A 16,815-nucleotide genomic window follows, 5' to 3' on the forward strand; every position below is an offset into this window, starting at 1 on the left:
CTTGCTTTGAAATTCTATCAGGCATATTTGCGTGATATGCTGATGCACTGGGTATACACTGAAGAAACTAGATAATGTTTCAGGAAAGAATAGGTCAAAAGGTTGGAACAGATCCTCTGCCCAGTCACCCCTTTATGGAAGGCTTTGCACAAGAACGCAACAAAATAGAGCAAGGAAAGTGGACAGAGCGGCTGCCTAGATTCCCTAGGCAGATTCCCACCTTTCCTTCTTCACCTCACCCTTATGCGCCCTTCTAGTCTCCTGCAGCAGCCGGTCTTGAAAAGAGCTGCCTCGTCTCTCTCGTGCAACCAAACCTCTCCTGCTTATCTTGGTAGGTGGCAGAGTTTGTACTGAAGAAGGCGCTTCCTTAGATACCATGGGGCCAAGTCATTAAGGGCTTTAATAACCAGCACTTTGTATTTCTCCTGGAAATATATCAGTAGCCAATGAAGTTCTTTTAGAATAGAAGTAATATGGTCTCTATGGGTTGCCCCAGAGACCAACCCAGCTGCCACATTCTGCACCAGTTGTCGTTTCTGGACTATGTACAAAGGTAGATGAACATGGAGCGCATTGCAGTAATCAAGCCTGGAGGCAGGGTGGGGCAGGCAGGGCACATGCCCCAGGCACCACTTGAAGGGCGGCGCCATTTTTTATTTTTATTTTTAAATTTTAATGGCCAACCAAAACAAAATGGGCCACCACACATGCTCAAATGGCCTCTCTGAGGCCCTAGATCATGCCAGGTCTTGCAGAGGCCATTTGAGCATGCATGGCAGCCATTTTGTTTCCAGCTGCCTTTTTTTGGGGAAAAATTTTTTTAAATGGCCACTGCACATGCTCAAATGGTCCCTGTGAGGCCCTAGAGGCCAGCGGGGGGAGGGGGAAACTTTGCAGACCCCCCCACAACCTTTATGAAGTCCCCAAAGGGGCTACAGGTTAAAAAATTAATATAATATGTCACTGTACACATATTCAGATTGGCACTATGTACAGAGAATCAGGGCTTGTGAATACTGAGCTGACGCTTATGAGCTAGGATTGTATTCATTTGCTCTTACTTTGCTTCTTATGATGAGTTAGTTAAATGTGATGTCAATAATATTAATGGTGAGTTTGTCTTTGAATCAGTGTGAAATCCTTATTATTAAGGCCCACTGGGAGTTTCTTGCTCTCTTTCTCTCATTTTAACTGTTTACTCTGCATATCCTTTAATTATTTTCAGAGTATCTGGGAAAAGTCAAATTCTCCATTTATTTTTAAAACTTATGTAATAGTGATGCTACAATGCATAGTAGAGAATTAGACAGGCACTTCTGTTTAGTTTTCCAAGTATACCTCCACATAGTATTGGGTATTTAATCAGCCCCAGAATACTGAAATTTGTAGTTTTCCAGCATTTTTTGGTCTGGCTATGTCCACTGCTAAATAGTTTTTGAAATATTAAAAGATTAACAAGCTTGACTTGTATTTTTGAGCTGATATTATGGTAAAGTTATCTGAAAGATGGGTGTCAGATGTTTGGACAGGGGGCGCAATTTCAGTGCTTGCCCTAGGCGCTATTTTCCCTAGATACGCCTCTGGATAAATGTGACATTTTCTTCAAAATAGCAGTCTTTTTAATTCAATCAAAACTGAATTTTTGATCAAGTATGCAACAAAGTCTGCCTTTGGTCCCAGATGTGTTTTTCTTCTGCTTAGTCTGCTGCAAACAGGACTTGTGTTTTTATGGAGGTTTTGAGGTTATAAAAAAAAGAGTAGCTTCTCTGATTCTTTGGGCATAATTTTATTATCTACAAGTAGAGAAAGGACCAGAAAAAAATATATTAGGTGGCACACAGGAAAGATAAAGTGCATTTTGGGGAATACGAACTTTGTCCCATGTGTTATCAGAAAGAAAAACAACAGTATAGTTCTCATTCATCATGCTCCCATCCTAAATATCAATAGAACTGAGCCCATAGGGAAATGTTCTGTTTAATGATGTGTTATAGATGAATTGATTATAATAAATAAAATACTTGGCGCCATTTCCCCTAGTTACGCCTCTGCCTGGAGGCTACCAACATATACACCACTGTTTAAAGGTCATTTATCTCAAGAAATGGCTGTCATATCAGTCAATAGGGATGTGCATGAACCTGTTCAGAGGCCCTTTTACAGGCCTCCAAACAGGTTTGAACACTGGATGGTTCGAAGGCGGGGGGTGGGTGTAACTTTAAGGGTGAGGGAGTGTGCACATAGCCCTGCCTCTGCTTTCCCACCACCGGTGCTCCATTAGTAAAGGCTCTGTAGGGGCGGCAGCATACCTCCCTGCCGCCCTTTCCCCTCTTTGGCTGGGAGTGCTGGGTGCATGTGCGCACACCAGGCGCCCTCAAAGTTAGCCTTCGAACTTCCCCCGCCTGGAATCTGTGCACATCTGTATCAAAGCTAATAAAAAGCACTCCTGGCTGCTGCCTTAATGTGAGACACCAGGGAGTTTTGGGTACAGGAGTACTCCCAAACTACCTGTTCCTTCTGGGGGAGTGTAACCCCACCCAGGACAGGTAGATCTAAATCATTTCTGGAGTCATCTTACTTGGATTCAGCTTCAGTTCGTTATCCCTCATCCAGCTCATCACTGTCTCCAGGCAGGCATTTAGGGGTTAGGCCATCTCCCAATGAAGCTGACATGGAGAAATAGAGTTGGGTGTCATCAACATATTGATAGCACCCTGCACCAGATCTGATGGTCTCTCCCAGTGGTTTCATGTAGTTGATGCTGAAAAGCTTTGGAGACAGTACGCAGCCTTGTGGGACTCCATATGAAAGCTCCCACTTTGAACAGCCTCCAAGTGACACCATCTGAAATCTGCCTGAGAAGTAGGAGCAGAACCACTGTAAAACTATGCCTCCCTGTTGCTAATAAATTAAAATGCATATAATTAATATTTTTTTTAACTGAGTAACTGCTCTGGTGGCTTTGTCAAGTGCGTGTGAGAGTTTGTTTCCTTTTCAATATCTTCACTTTCTACTTTTTAATCTTTGCCTCCCTCTAGTGCAATGCCAAAGGCCCTAACTCTCCCACTAAGCTGTCCTGTGAGCCTAGGCTACCTTCCTGAACCTGAATCTCTGGAGGGGCAGTTGCTCACGCATGCTGCAGAAGATAAGAGGAAAAAAGTCAAGATACTTCTGAAGAGGGGTAAAATCAAATTTCTAAAACTCAATATGGAAAATCGCCATCTTGTGGGCTGTATTGTAGTACAACTGTCCTTCCTGACAGAATAGTAGTGCTACATCAGGCAGCTACCAAATAAGGGAAGCTGGACAATTTAGATTTGATTAAATACTGTCTGCTTATTCGGCTCCAGTGTAGAACAAGACATTTAGTCTTGGTTGAAACTGGAGCAGTGCTCACAGGTCATGTGTGTGCTTCCTTCTTCAGGTGTGGACGTGGACTGCTACAATGCAGCTGGACAGACAGGTCTGTATCTTGCTGCCTTACTGGGACATGCCTCTGTGGTCCGTCTCTTTCTGCGCTTCAATGCCAACCCCAACCAGTGAGTGACACAGAATTCCCAGAGACTGCTTAATTAAACCCTTTCTTGAGGGAGCCTGTCTCTGATCAACTCCAATGCCTCCTAAAATATAAGCATTCTCTCTCCGATATCCATATATCTCTTCAGGCTTGTACATGTGTAAATATTTTGAAGGAGATGCCGGTGACTTCCTTCATGTTAGTCCTGAACCTGCAGTAATAGTGCAACAATTTTGCACATAATGACGATGAGAAGTGGAGCCTTGTTGCATGTGGATTAGCTTTGCTTCTGCTTTACTTGTGTGTGAGTGGAGCCTGTTTTCCCTGTTAAGTAAGCACAGGAAATGTGCTGGGAACAGGAGCACTCATCCTGGAAAGAAGGAAAACGTTCTGAAATAGGAGGGCATGGAGATAGTTTAGCCCTTGAATTTGTAACTTTTTTCTCGTTAAAACATTTTTTCTCCCCTTTCTTTTCTTGTGTGCTCATGTAGTAGTGCAGAGAAGCTGACATCCTGAGAAGTGCTAAATTAAAATGAAATCAAATGACATCTATTTTTAAAAGGCAAAAAACTGATCGGGCTATCTGTTGTCATTGGTGATGTCAGGCACTCTCAGAGGTGTCACTGACAATTGCAGAACCCTGTTCTCCCAAGAGCTTAGCATAATTTCCAGTGATGGGAGCATATTTTCTGGAGGAAATATGTCTATACCTCTGTCAATGGATGATTTACAAGTGTACAAGCATCATGCCGAAAATGAAGTATCTGTTAGTGGCTTCAGATCAGTTAACATCAAATCAGAGTTGATGTATCTCGGTTGTTTCCAACCCCTGAATCAGATAACTGTTTCAAACAAAAAAGCCTTCTCTATTAATGTGTGCAGCATGTTATAGGGTTAGTCCAGAGAGCAGCTTCCTATATTCCTAACTGGACACTATAGCACAAGAACTGTCTTAGGATGTGGGAGAGACATCCGCAGATAAAGAGTCGTCTACACAGGCAGTATAGCTCCTGCTGGTCTCATGCCAGACTCTGTTGGCTTGTACTTAATGAAAGCTGGATAGAAATGTTTTAAATAAAGTACATAAAATAAATTACCTGTGTGGACCAACAGCTGAATGATTCTGATATGAGTGCCTAAACCTGAATTATCCTTTAGCATTTGTATTATCACACTTGTTTGTTTTTGTTTTTTCTTTCCACTGAAGCCGTTGTTACGATGGTAGCACCCCAGTCCACGCAGCTGCTTTCTCTGGCCACCAAAGACTTCTTGGTAGCATCCTGCAAGCTGGGGGTGATTTGAGATTCCATGATCAAAAAGGCCGAACCCCTAAAGACTGGGCCCAGCAAGCTGGGAGTGAGCAGAATGCTGAGGTACTGATTTCATCAGGTTGATATGTCTTATCTATGGAGTGATGCAGTGCTGCCTAGTCCCCCATATTTCTGTTGCCTCCAGGTCATGGACTTCATACAGCAGTGTTGTAATCAGATGGCTATCCTCGTGCAACATGGGGACCAGTCACTTTACTCAAAAGCACTAGGAGCATCTCCACGCAGCCTCCGGTCCTCTTTCTCGTCACTCCTGTCTGCCTCCTTCTGGTGAGGATCTCCTGGCTGCCTGCCTTCTGTAAGGCTGCCAGAAACACATTGAGCCCTTTCTCACAATTGGTGAGAGGGCCAGCGAGGAATAAACTTTGAAAAGCTTACTTCCCTGCAGATAATCGTTACTCCTGGTCTGGGCAAGGAGATTGCATGCCCAGATGTGCAGCTGCCTCCTCAGGCAGCGTGGAGGGTCGGGAGCCGGGGACACATCACCTCAAGAGCCAGGACATGTCGCCCTGGCCCCTGGAACACCGCAAGTGTGCAGTGCATTATGGGGATCCCCCCCCCCATACTGGTCTGGAGCTTCCTAATCTCCCAGCCCTGGCTACTTGCAGCCAGCGTCGACAGATGATCGGGAGCACTAGCTCCCTTAAACTTGTTTTGAAGGTGGGCTCCAGAGGTGGGTTTGCCACCATGCCACCACCAGTGGTTCTCACGCGCAGGCAAAACCAGGTTGGGCTTCCTTAGCCCTGTTTTGTCTGTGCATGAGAATAGCCTCATTGTATTGCTCTGTCTTGACCCAATCCTTCTAAAACAGAAGATTCTGTTGGGACAGCTCCAGAAAGAAAGGGTTGTGCAATGTAGCTTTTATTTTTCAGGTAAGCAAGCCTATTCTATTGTTGGTTGTTAGACCTCCAGAACAATGATAAACTAGGCTGGTTCGGACGATACTGTTTCCTGACGCCACAGAATCATGCAATGAAGAACATGAGCATGCACATCTTGCATGCCATTCCTCTGCGTGAAACAGCACTGGGGGGTGGGGTTGTCACACAATTAAAATTCATGATCATGGCCTCATGTGGTTATATGGAGTGGAACAGCACATCTGCACACTCATGTCCTTCATTGTTTGGCGGGCAGGGTCAGTAAATGTTGTCCAAATCAGCCCCCTGTCCTCATCTTATTCTCTTAATTAGAAGTTGGAGGAACTGTGTATCAAGTTTTTTCCTCCCCTTCTGTTATTGCAGGTCTTTGGACAGCTCCGGGATTCTGGGAAGCTCCAGGGACCAAACTATTGGATATGGAAAAGTAAAACAACTTCTCTGAAGGGTGTGGATTTGGTGCGGCAGGGCTCAGTGTAGTCTCAGAGCTCATAACTCATTCTTTCCTTTTCAGATCTACCCAAGCAGACACCAGCAGCCGGGGCTTGCTGCCTTCATATGCATTGCAGACAGCAGTGAGCTGATCAGAGGCCACGGAGAACCAGATTATAGCTACCCAAATGGACCATACACATTGATGAGAAAGTAAGACTATTAAAACTGATCAGCTGTGAGATCTGTCCCTTCCCACATCCCATATCTGATAGAAGGAATGATATAAACCCTTTTTTCAGAAGAAAATGCAAGAAGATGCTAGTTCTAAGGACACAACTGACCACAATGAAAGTCTCATATCATTCTACAGTCCTAGTAATGAGCCTTAATATCCTTCTGCTTAGCTATTGTTATGCCTATCATCATTTTCCCATTGGTAATACAAAATTTTCATTTGAGGTGTTTTAGTTATTAGGGACTTGCTTGTGTCTATTATGATAAAATATGGCCTTGCTGCTCCTCATATCTAACCCTTTCTACCTTCACACCCACTTTCTTCACATCACACCACTTGTAGCCATTTGTTTGTTCATTCACACATTTATCCCAAACATGTTCTGTCCATCCCTTGCCATGCATACCCATCCATCATCCCATGCATCCTTTCCTCTCATTCATTAACCCAGCCATTGATTCAAACAGGTGATTGTCCTATCTATGCATAGCCCAGACAAATCCCTATATCCCTCATAAATCCAACACAGATACAAACCATTGTAGCCTGAATAAGGTTGATAATTCTAGATCCTGCTCAATACCCATCAATTGAAAGAGGGAACATTTTTGTGGAAAAGGGAATTTTGAAGACCACAGCAAAGTAATGAGAGTGGGCAAAGTTCATCAGAATTTGGTGGGTTTTCTTTTAAAGCAAAGACCACAGAGCAAGTTAACTATGTCCACATTTTGGGTACACAAAAGTAATCGCACAATTAATGTCACATTTAGTTTGGCCCTCAAATAATAGTTTGTATGGGCCCAATGATGTACAAAAAGCAATATATATTTTTTATTGTATTTTATTTATTTACTGTATTTGTATACTGCCCTAAACCAAGGTCTCAGGGCGGTTCACAACAAGCTTTCAAGTTACACATAAGGTTGAAGGATGACGTGGAGGGAATTCACATACATAATGCATTGCAAAAGGTAAGAACTTTGCAGCAACAGGAAAAACCATAGATAGAGAAGATGGTGGATTGAGTGTGAGGAATGGTGAAGGACACACCATTGTGGTTATAACTCTTAATTTCAGAACTCTGTGGAAAAGGTATCTTGGATGTAATCCCTAATTCTAACACCATTGTCTCTTCTTCCAGTTTACTATGGAATGGGCAGTTTGTCACTGTGCGAAGCGTAATGCCAGAAGCACACTCCAACTGCAGTAAAATGCGTGGCACCATGGACTTGCTTCTAGCTGAACAAGAATACTTCAGGTAATGTCAGCTGGCTGACTTTTAGAATCAGACAGTCATAGAAGGACATGGTCTGTGGGAGATCAGAGTATAGTAGAACCTTGATATCCACAGACTACATCCATGGATTTGTATATCCACGGTTGTGTAATTAACACCCGACCTTGGTATACTCGGGGGGATATCTGAAAATAAGGGGTTAATTTCACATATCTATGGGTCGTGGATGGCCAGAAATTACCTCGGAGGTTATTTCCGGCCACCATTTTGTGTTTAATGTAAAGTTATGCCATCGAGTTGGTGTTGACTCCTGGCAACCACAGAGCCATGTGGTTTTCTTTGGTAGAATACAAGAGGGGTTTACCATTGCCATCTCCCACGCAGTATGAGATTATGTCTTTCAGCATCCTCTATATTGCTGCTGCCCGATATAGGTGTTTTCCATCATCTGGGAAACATACCAGCAGAGATTCAAACCAGCAACCTCTTGCTCCCTAACCAAGTTACTTCCCCACTGTGCCATTTTGTGTATGGGAGCCTCAGAATGGCTCTATTTTAAATTTATTTATTTTTAACCCTGCAATTTTCGGCCAATTTTCGACTATTCAGGGGCATAGCTCCACGCAAGGAGACCCGTGAAGCATGGTAAGCAGCTTCCTCCCACATCCCCCCAACCCAAGATTTGGCTGATTTTAAATGATTTCCCGAAGACCGGGAACTTAACTCCCTATCCAATAGCCACAATGACTCGATATTCGCAGATTCTGTGTCGAGGGTTGCAGCAGGGAACAGAACCCCTGCTAATATCGAGGCCCTCCTGTACATGTTCAGCATGATTTCCATGTTTCTTGTAGCCAGCTCCACCATCCCCAGCTCCTGCTCCTCTTGGCCGTGAGTCCATCCCTAGATCTGCAACATCTCCAGCTTGTGTATGAGAGAGTTGAGATGTGTTCTCTCTACTATGCCTTGCACTGTGAGGTAAGTGAGGCAGCCAAGGAAGTGGGATTCCTTGCCTTGCTTTCCAAGCTGATCTTTTCTCTCTCGTCCCTTCACTGTAGAATTCTGGCTCCCCAACACCCTCTGCAGCTCTGCGCCTCCTGCTGCAGGTCTCTGAAGCTCTCTTGTTTCTTCACTTCCGTGGCTATATCCACCGGGCTGTGACATCTCATGCAGTTCAGCTGGTGAGACCCGGGCTTGCCAAGCTCAGCAACCTTGAGTACATGCAGCAGAGGTTGGTTGGAGACATTGCAGTCTTTTTAGGAATCGGTGGAAGGGTTCCTCAGAAACTTTTAACTTGGATGACTTCTATTTCAGGACACAGAAAGATAGCCTGACTTGGCCCATTTCTCCACCTCCACCTCTTTACAATTGGCTACCCTTGGAAGTCATTAGAGATCGCCCGACCTCAGTGAACTCTGACCTCTACAGCTTCTGCACTGTGATCCAGGAGATCTTCACAGGTTGGGGTCTTTTTTGGCTAGGGTGGAAAGGTGGGAAGCTCTGACCTGGCCCAAAGGTCCACCAGTCATCAATGAGTTCTCAGTGCAATTCTGTAACAGAAAGGGCTGCTGTGACCTGTGAATGTATTATTAGAAGAAACATAAGCAAGAACTTTAAAGTGATTTCATCCCTGGAGGTATCACTTTTGGGCTTTGACATCCAGTTTTAAGAAGATAAAATAAAAATTCATTATTATTTATTTATTTATTTATTTATTTATTTATTTATTTATTATGGTATTATAAAACAGAAGGGAGTATAGAGATAGGCTACAAAGATTGTTTGAAGGTTGAAAATGAAACTTGTGGAGAGAAGCTTCTTTAGCCTTTTTAGAGGATTTAAGAAAATATCTGATGATAGCCTATGAGTTAGTTGGGGGAGGGGAACTGAACTGAGGACTCTTAACAACAGGAGGTATAACAAATGTCAAAGGTTGGACATAAAATAAGACACATGATTCTTTAAATAAGATGCCACTTTTAAATAGGAATGCTGATGAGCCCTTAGGAACAGCCGCTGATAAAGGTGATGTGCATACCTGCAAAAAGAAGTTGCCGTTTGTATAATAGAAAAAAGCAGCCAGAATGATCAAGGGTCAAGAATGATCAAGAGTATATCTCTTACCAGAAAGGCTAAAGTCTCTGGGGATATTTGGCTTTGAAAAAAAGGTTGACAGCCTGGGGATACGATGGAGGTTTTTAAATTTATGGTGTGGATAGAAAGAACCTTTTCTCCCCTTCCCATAATAGAACTAGGAATATAAATATTATTTGTAGTAGTCGACACCCAATGAAACTGACTAGCAATAGATTCAGAACAAACAAAAGCAAGTGCATCTTCACCAATGTGTAATTAATATGTGGGAGTTATTGCCACAAGATGTGGTGATGGCCAGTTGGTGTGCACCCCTCACAAAACTCCCTTGCTCGTCTTTGCAGTTTTTAGTTCTCAAGCTCTGGTTACAAGCTCCCAGACTATGTGAGTGGCTCATAAGAGAGAACTGGTCTAGCTTGGATCAAATCCCTAGTTTTTGTAATGTTATTGTCTCTTACTCCAGCTTGCTGTGAAATTGACAATTTGTCAGTGTGCTAAGCTTAAAGCTGGAAGTGCACCCCAACTGCAGTAAAATGCATGGCAAAATGGAGTTTTGCATCTTTCAACAGAATTGTTGAGGGGCATTCTCAGGGGGCTGTAAAAGGCCCATAAATCAGGGACAGACTCCCAGCTGATAGATATCTTGTGTTTTTTACTGCCCAACAAGCTCGGAGAAAATCACAGAAAAGCAAAGCTGCTATTTCTGTCCTTTCTGCCTGTAGCTGGCCCAATGGCAGTTTTTATACACATTCTAAAGTAGAAAGCTTGTTTACACAAACACAGGTATATGTGGCTTGAAATATGATTGGTTAAGCATTCTTTACAAAGCATAGTACTCATATTACACTTTCTTGCTCCTGATTCGAGGTCTGCTTATCTACACAATATGGCATTAAGAACTACAAAGCAGCTGTGTGAAAACACTTTCACAGAATGCTCTTCTTAATAGCCAAGCTAATAGGTTTCATGTAATAATATCCATACACTGCTTTGGACTTTAAAACGGGAGGGGGCTAAATTCAGTAGATCTGATGAACCTTCTGAACTATGAAGCTAAATATATTTTTCAGGTGAAGTTCCTTGGGATGGATTGGATGGCCTCGCTGTGAAGGAGAAGATGGAGGCAGGACAGGCTCTCTTGGCTGATGCCCGTATCCTCCAACCTTTTTATGAGATAGTCAAAGGTGGCCTGGCCTTGAAGGAACGTGATCGAGTGGGCACTTTCCCTGACATACGCTATGTTTTGCGGACAGCTCAACAGGTAAGGAGTTTAACTAACTGGGACTTTGAACCCATCCAGTTGAAAGAATGATTGTAAGATTAAATTATGTAGAATAAGTGTCATAAATTAATAGGACCATGTAACATTAGTGATGCAGTAAGCAGTTGGCTCCAGTGGTGTAGTCCTGCAGGGATGCAGTCTCGGTACATTTCCCCTTCCAGGGCCTCAGCAGGGACACAAAGCCTTTGGCTTTCTACATGGAAATAATGAGCTGCTCTTACTATTCCAACCTTTTATTTCCATTCTTCCTGTCTTGGGAACATAGGAAGCTGCCTTAAACTGAGTCAAACCCTTAGTCCAACTAGCTCAGTATTGTTTACTCAGACTGGCAGCGGCTCTCCATGGTATCAGGCAGGAGTTTTGTCCAGCCTTTCCTGGAGATGCTGCCAGGGATTGAACCTTGACCATCAGCATGCAAGTCCTATGGTGGACTTGTGTCAGGACATCCTAAAACGAATGTCGGGGCATGCCTACTGAAATGCACAGGTTCCTTCCAAATGGTCATGGAATGCATTGAATGGCCTTCCAATGGCCATTCGGAAATTCAATGCATTCTGTGGCCATTTGGAAGGAACCTGTGCATTTCAGTGGGCATTCCCTATCATTCATTCTAGTACATTCCCTAGGATCTATATGATCCTTTAACTTTATTTAATTTTATTTATTCATTTATTTGATTTATATACTGCCTTTCCAATAATGGCTCAGGGCGTTTTACATCAAAAGAAAAACAATTAAAATCAATTAACCATTAAAATAAAAACTAAACCAATTAAACAGTTAAAATCATTAACATTAAAATCATTTCAAACCAACATAAAAAATTTAAAACCGTAAATCTAATTAAAAACCTGGATGAATAAATGTGTCTTCAGTGCCTTTTTAAAAGTTGCCAGAGATGGGGAGGCACTTATTTCAACAGGGAGTTCATTCCAAAGTCCATTGGCAGCAACGAAGGCATTCCCGTGTAGCTGCCCAACAAGTTGGCAGCAACCTCAGACGAACCTCTCCAGATGATCTTCACAAGCAGTGGGGCTCATGGCAAAGAAGAGGTTCTCTTAAATACCCAGGACCTAAGCTGTTTAGGGCTTTGTAGGTAATAACCTGCACCTTGTATTTTGTCCAAAAACATATCAGCAGCCTGTGTAGTTCTTTCAACACGGGAGTAATATGGTCTCTCCTGGATGACCCAGAGACCAACCTGGCTGCCACATTCTGGACCAACTGCAGTGTCTGGACTACGTACAAGGGCAGCCCCACATAGAGCACATTGCAGTAATCCTGCCTAGAGGTTACCATCATATGTAGCACCATTTTGAGGTTGTTCATCTCAAGAAATGGACGCAGCTGGCGTATCAGCCAAATCTGATAAAAAGCACCTCTGGCCTCTGCCTCAAACTGGGATCTCAGGGAGAAGTTCGAATCCAGAAGCACCGCCAGACTGTGTCCCTGTTCCTTCTGGAGGAGTGTGACCTCATCCAGAACTGGCAGATCAAAATCCCCTTTACCTCTTTGAACCTCCCAAATTATTGCATCTATCTAAATGAGGGATGTGGCCATGGGATGTGACTGTCAGGGTGGGTGAAGCTATGGGAACTGTCATGGAGAGTTTTTAACAAAGGGGAAACAGGATTAAATCAATCACAACAATGTAAATCGATGCTACCCAATTAAAATGTGGTTTCCATGAAATTAGGGTATAAAAGATTATGAATACCAAAACAATCAGGATCACCATTTTCCACATGAGCCTCTAGGGATGTCCCGTGGAGTTTGGTCATCGTTCACTAGTGTCAACATTGGATGCTAGTGTCTTGAATAAAACAAAGCATGCTGTCTGTATGCAACTACAGTTATTACTTTTGCTTGGACTTGATAAGAATAATAATAAATTCATGTGTTTGTGTATTAAGTTTTAGGACTGTTTTCTTTATTAGTCAAGTGGACAAAACAGACTTGAAATATCTAATAAAACCCTAGCTCTCCCCTGCTGGAGTACTGGCCATACATCAGTAGATGAAATATTTTGACACAAAAGTAATTTAATTCCTGCAGAGCCCGTTTTGGTATATTACCCAAATGAAGCTAGCTTCATTATCATTCCCCTCTACCATGCAAGTCATAACTTCAGAAACCTTCTCATCATCTGGAGTGCCTTAAGGTTTTATTTGGGAGACAGCAAGTTTCAGCTGAGCTCTACTTAGGTTTTTAGCCTGCTTTCCTTAAGGAAAGTAAGCTTATGAGATCACCCAGCTCTGTGTGTGTGTCCATGTCCCCCTATCAACTTCTCAATGCCTGGACCAATATGATGGCGGAAGCGTAAACATTTGAGGCGCAAGTGGGCTAACTTGTGGACTGTCTTTGGACAGATTTGTGGACTTGGGACAAATTTGAACCAAATTTGCTACAGCTGCAGAGATACCTCAGTGGCATAGTTTGTGATGATATCTTCCCCCCAATTTAAGAGGGCGGATGTGTGAACATTTGAGGTACAAGAGGCCTAACTTGTGACCCACCTAACCAATTTGAATCAAATTTGGAACAGTTGTAGGAACACATAGGGGCACCTCAACAGCATAGTTTGTGATGATGTCATCCACCCCAGTTCAAGATGGCGGATGTATGAATATTTAAGGCTAAAGTGGGCTATCGTATGAGGATGGTAATTATCAATTAAGATTATAGTGAAAGGAAAATTGGCAGATTAGATTTTACCAGAACAACTTCTTATCAAGAATGGAAGTTCACAATTTAGTTATTTTTATTTATTTATTTAAAATATGTATATCCTGCCTGTGCAGTGCACTACTGCTTAGGGCAACTCACAACAATAAGAGATACAACAATAAAAACACTATAGACTTAAAAACAAAACAGCAAAACAGATAAAACACTAGACAGTGAGGCTGTTCTCATGAGCAACCAAGAGAGGGCTAAAGCAGCCAAACCTGCTGCTTGTGAGAAGCAGTGGGAGGCAAGTGGCCACTGCCGCAGCAAACCCACTCGCGGAGCCCTCCTGCAAAATGAGGTGAAGAGAGCAAGTGCTCTCTTCACCTCATTTTCTTGGTCGTCTGCCAGCAGCCAGGGCTGGGAGATTGAGGGGTCCCTAGCCAGTGTTGGGGTATCCCCACAATTCACCATGTACTCATTAGGGAAGTTTTGGGTTTCGGAGCACCGCTTCCCATCCCCTGACCCTCCACGCTGCCAGTAGCTATCGGCAATTGTGTGGGTGGACGATTCACCCGCCCAGGAAGAAAATAGGGATCGTCTTCGGGGAGGTAAGTGCTAGCAGCCTTGCCCCTTACTTTCCCTCCAGCCCTTTCTCAGCAATCGTGGGAAAGGGCTCACTATAAAATGAGTGATTCAACTAAAACAGTCCTACAATAAAAACAATTTCCCCTTTCTTCCTAGGATGCCACAGGGGGTACCCCTCTGCTTTCTTCAGCAGCAGCATCTCCCAAGAAGCTCTGTGTGTGGGCAGGACAAACAGAAACTGATGGAGAATCATCCTTCCCAATCATTCCTGAAGGTCAGTTTGATGTCCGATGGTAGGAATGGGCAACTCTATTTGGTTATCACTTCAAGATGGGAAGTAGGTATATCTTCAAGGGGAGATATGGATTAAGGAAAGGACCAAATCTAAGGATGAAAGTGGATAGAATAATAGGTTTGGAGACTCATTCAAGTTCCGACTTAGCTATGAATCCAAAGCTCATTTAGTCAAGTTGCTCTCTCTCAGTCTTACCTCCATCACAGGTTTGTTGTCAAGTTACTGTGAGCTAAGAATAGTAAAAATTACTTAATGCAACTAAAAATATGAAGTGTTATGGAAATAGCAATTAATAAGAATAAGTGAAGAAAAAGGAAGATGTCAGTTAGTAGGTTCAGATGGTCAACTAGCTGAAATGAGAATGAGAAAAGTGGGGGGACTATAACAGGAGGGACTGGAACTCTGCTGTAGGGCCTAGCAAATTATGAGAAGAAAAGGAAGTACCAGAAGAAGTTGAAAACACTTAGAGTTTTATATGCTCCTGTCTTGTCTATTTTTTTAACCTTCAGAGCCACCTTATTTTGAGGTGCAATCCAGCAGCAGGAGTGCAGAACAGACGACATCCAATGTTCAGTCTGAGAGCCATTCAACCAGACAGGCACAGGTAACAGATGATGAAGGCAGGATGATGCTGCTGATGATGATAGTGTACAGATGCTGGAAGCTTAACAGAACTTCCTTCAGCATTGAAGTGTATCTGGACATGGGTAGTGGTGTGCACAGAACCGGTCAAGCACTGAGGAGGGGGGCTCTTTAAGAGCAGGGGAGGGTATACTTACCCCTCCTGCTGCTTTTCCCCCTCCAGCGCTCCCCGCTTTGTAAGTATTTGGGGTGGCAGGGTACCTTCCTGCCACCCCTACCCCTGTTCCTTGTCAAAAGCCTCACTGCATGTGTGCGTCATGTCCTGCGTTGCGTGTGTGCGACGCACGGACGTGACATGTGCAACATGTGCACACACAGTGAGACTTTTGAATCCTTTTGATGAGGAACGAGGGTAGGGGCAGCAGGAAGGTACCCTGCCCCAAATGCTTACAAAGCGAGGAGCGCTGGAGGGGGGAAAGCAGTGGGAGAGGTAAGTACACCATCCCCTGCCCTTTAAGATCCACCCGCTCTGGCATCGAATCACCGAACCAGCCCCAGGTCCAGACCAGCCCAGAGGCCCTTAGAATGGGCTCCAGACCAGTCTGTGCACATCCCTAGACATGGGTTACTCCTACCACCTAGTCCAGAGGTAGGGCTTTGGTATATTCTTGTCTCATGAGGCAAATACCAGCTTTGAGAAGGGGGCTATTTTTATTGGGGGGAGTGCTATGGGGCAAAGTAGTCTCCCTCTCTCACACTCACACACACACATACCTCTGAACTGCAATTCTGATCAAATTTGCCCCCTGCCCCACCATACGTAGCTACTTTTAAGAAGCAGCAGGAGATCCAATCACTGATCTCTCAACGTGGATCTAGTTGTACATTCATATGATGCAGGAGCAAGTGAGTAGACTCTTGCTTTGTCTCAATCAGAAACGTTCCCACTTTCTTACCAGCAGATCTTTCTGGAAAGATAGGATTCTCATTTCTTCTCTCATAGAGTGCATCTAAAACTCTTTCTCAAAGGTGCCTCTCTTCTGAATTCTCCAGTAGTATACGTGTACATCCTATGTAGGATTGTTTCGGACTTCAGACCTTAACATTGGTCATGAAGATTTCGGACCTCAGCAGTGTATCTGTGAGAAAGGAGCTCTGCATTTTTCACAAAGACAGTGGTATTGCTATTTATTTATTTATCTATTTATCTATTTATTATTTTATTATTTTATTTATTTAACATATTTGTATACACCCAAAACACAAGTAACAACACATAAAAAGGTTAAAATATTACAACAATTTAAAATGTAAAAGGTTAAAACTATTAAAAATCAAACAATTAAAAACAAAAAAAACCCAGTGCTTTCTTCCATTGGGCTGCCATTGGTTATAATGTTGCCTTCCTTTTGTCCTACATAAAAACACCCTTAGGAGTGGGAATGGCACGTGCCAGACATGCAAGTGCCAGACATGCACGGAGCCCTGAGGGTGTACTTAAAGGGGACTTAGAGCATTCCCCAGGTTAGACAGACTGTTTGTCTCCTTTCGTTGCCTGTAACATCAGAGAAAGTTTCTAAGACTACCTTAGGCAAACAGATCAAAGTGTGTACTGTATTTCACTTGCCGTAGAGTTCATGAATTGTCAGGTTCCCTCAAGAAAAGTTTCTCTTGGAG

At 43.3% G+C, this 16,815-nt stretch overlaps 1 protein-coding gene across 6 annotated transcripts in view; it reads left to right on the forward strand.

The window, feature by feature from the left end:
- Positions 1–16,815, forward strand: part of LOC128346886 (inactive serine/threonine-protein kinase TEX14-like) — a 50,476-nt gene that overhangs the window by 20,810 nt on the left and 12,851 nt on the right. For 4 of the 6 annotated variants that reach the window (XR_008317267.1, XR_008317268.1, XM_053300646.1 and 1 more), the window contains exons 2-14: positions 3,039–3,181; positions 3,425–3,539; positions 4,725–4,890; positions 4,973–5,115; positions 6,090–6,150; positions 6,238–6,368; positions 7,535–7,651; positions 8,485–8,608; positions 8,689–8,861; positions 8,945–9,090; positions 10,795–10,985; positions 14,418–14,535; positions 15,066–15,160. Coding sequence is in view for 4 of the 6 variants with exons in the window: in XM_053300645.1 (XP_053156620.1) it covers positions 3,039–3,181; positions 3,425–3,539; positions 4,725–4,890; positions 4,973–5,115; positions 6,090–6,150; positions 6,238–6,368; positions 7,535–7,651; positions 8,485–8,608; positions 8,689–8,861; positions 8,945–9,090; positions 10,795–10,985; positions 14,418–14,535; positions 15,066–15,160 (1,723 nt within the window). In the remaining 2 variants the exon portion in view is untranslated. The remainder of the gene's footprint in view (positions 1–3,038; positions 3,182–3,424; positions 3,540–4,724; positions 4,891–4,972; positions 5,116–6,089; positions 6,151–6,237; positions 6,369–7,534; positions 7,652–8,484; positions 8,609–8,688; positions 8,862–8,944; positions 9,091–10,794; positions 10,986–14,417; positions 14,536–15,065; positions 15,161–16,815) is intronic. The other 2 variants (XM_053300647.1, XM_053300648.1) reach the window with 2 other exon arrangements.

Source organism: Hemicordylus capensis, chromosome 2 (genome assembly GCF_027244095.1).
Source record: "Hemicordylus capensis ecotype Gifberg chromosome 2, rHemCap1.1.pri, whole genome shotgun sequence".
NCBI lineage: Eukaryota > Metazoa > Chordata > Lepidosauria > Squamata > Cordylidae > Hemicordylus > Hemicordylus capensis.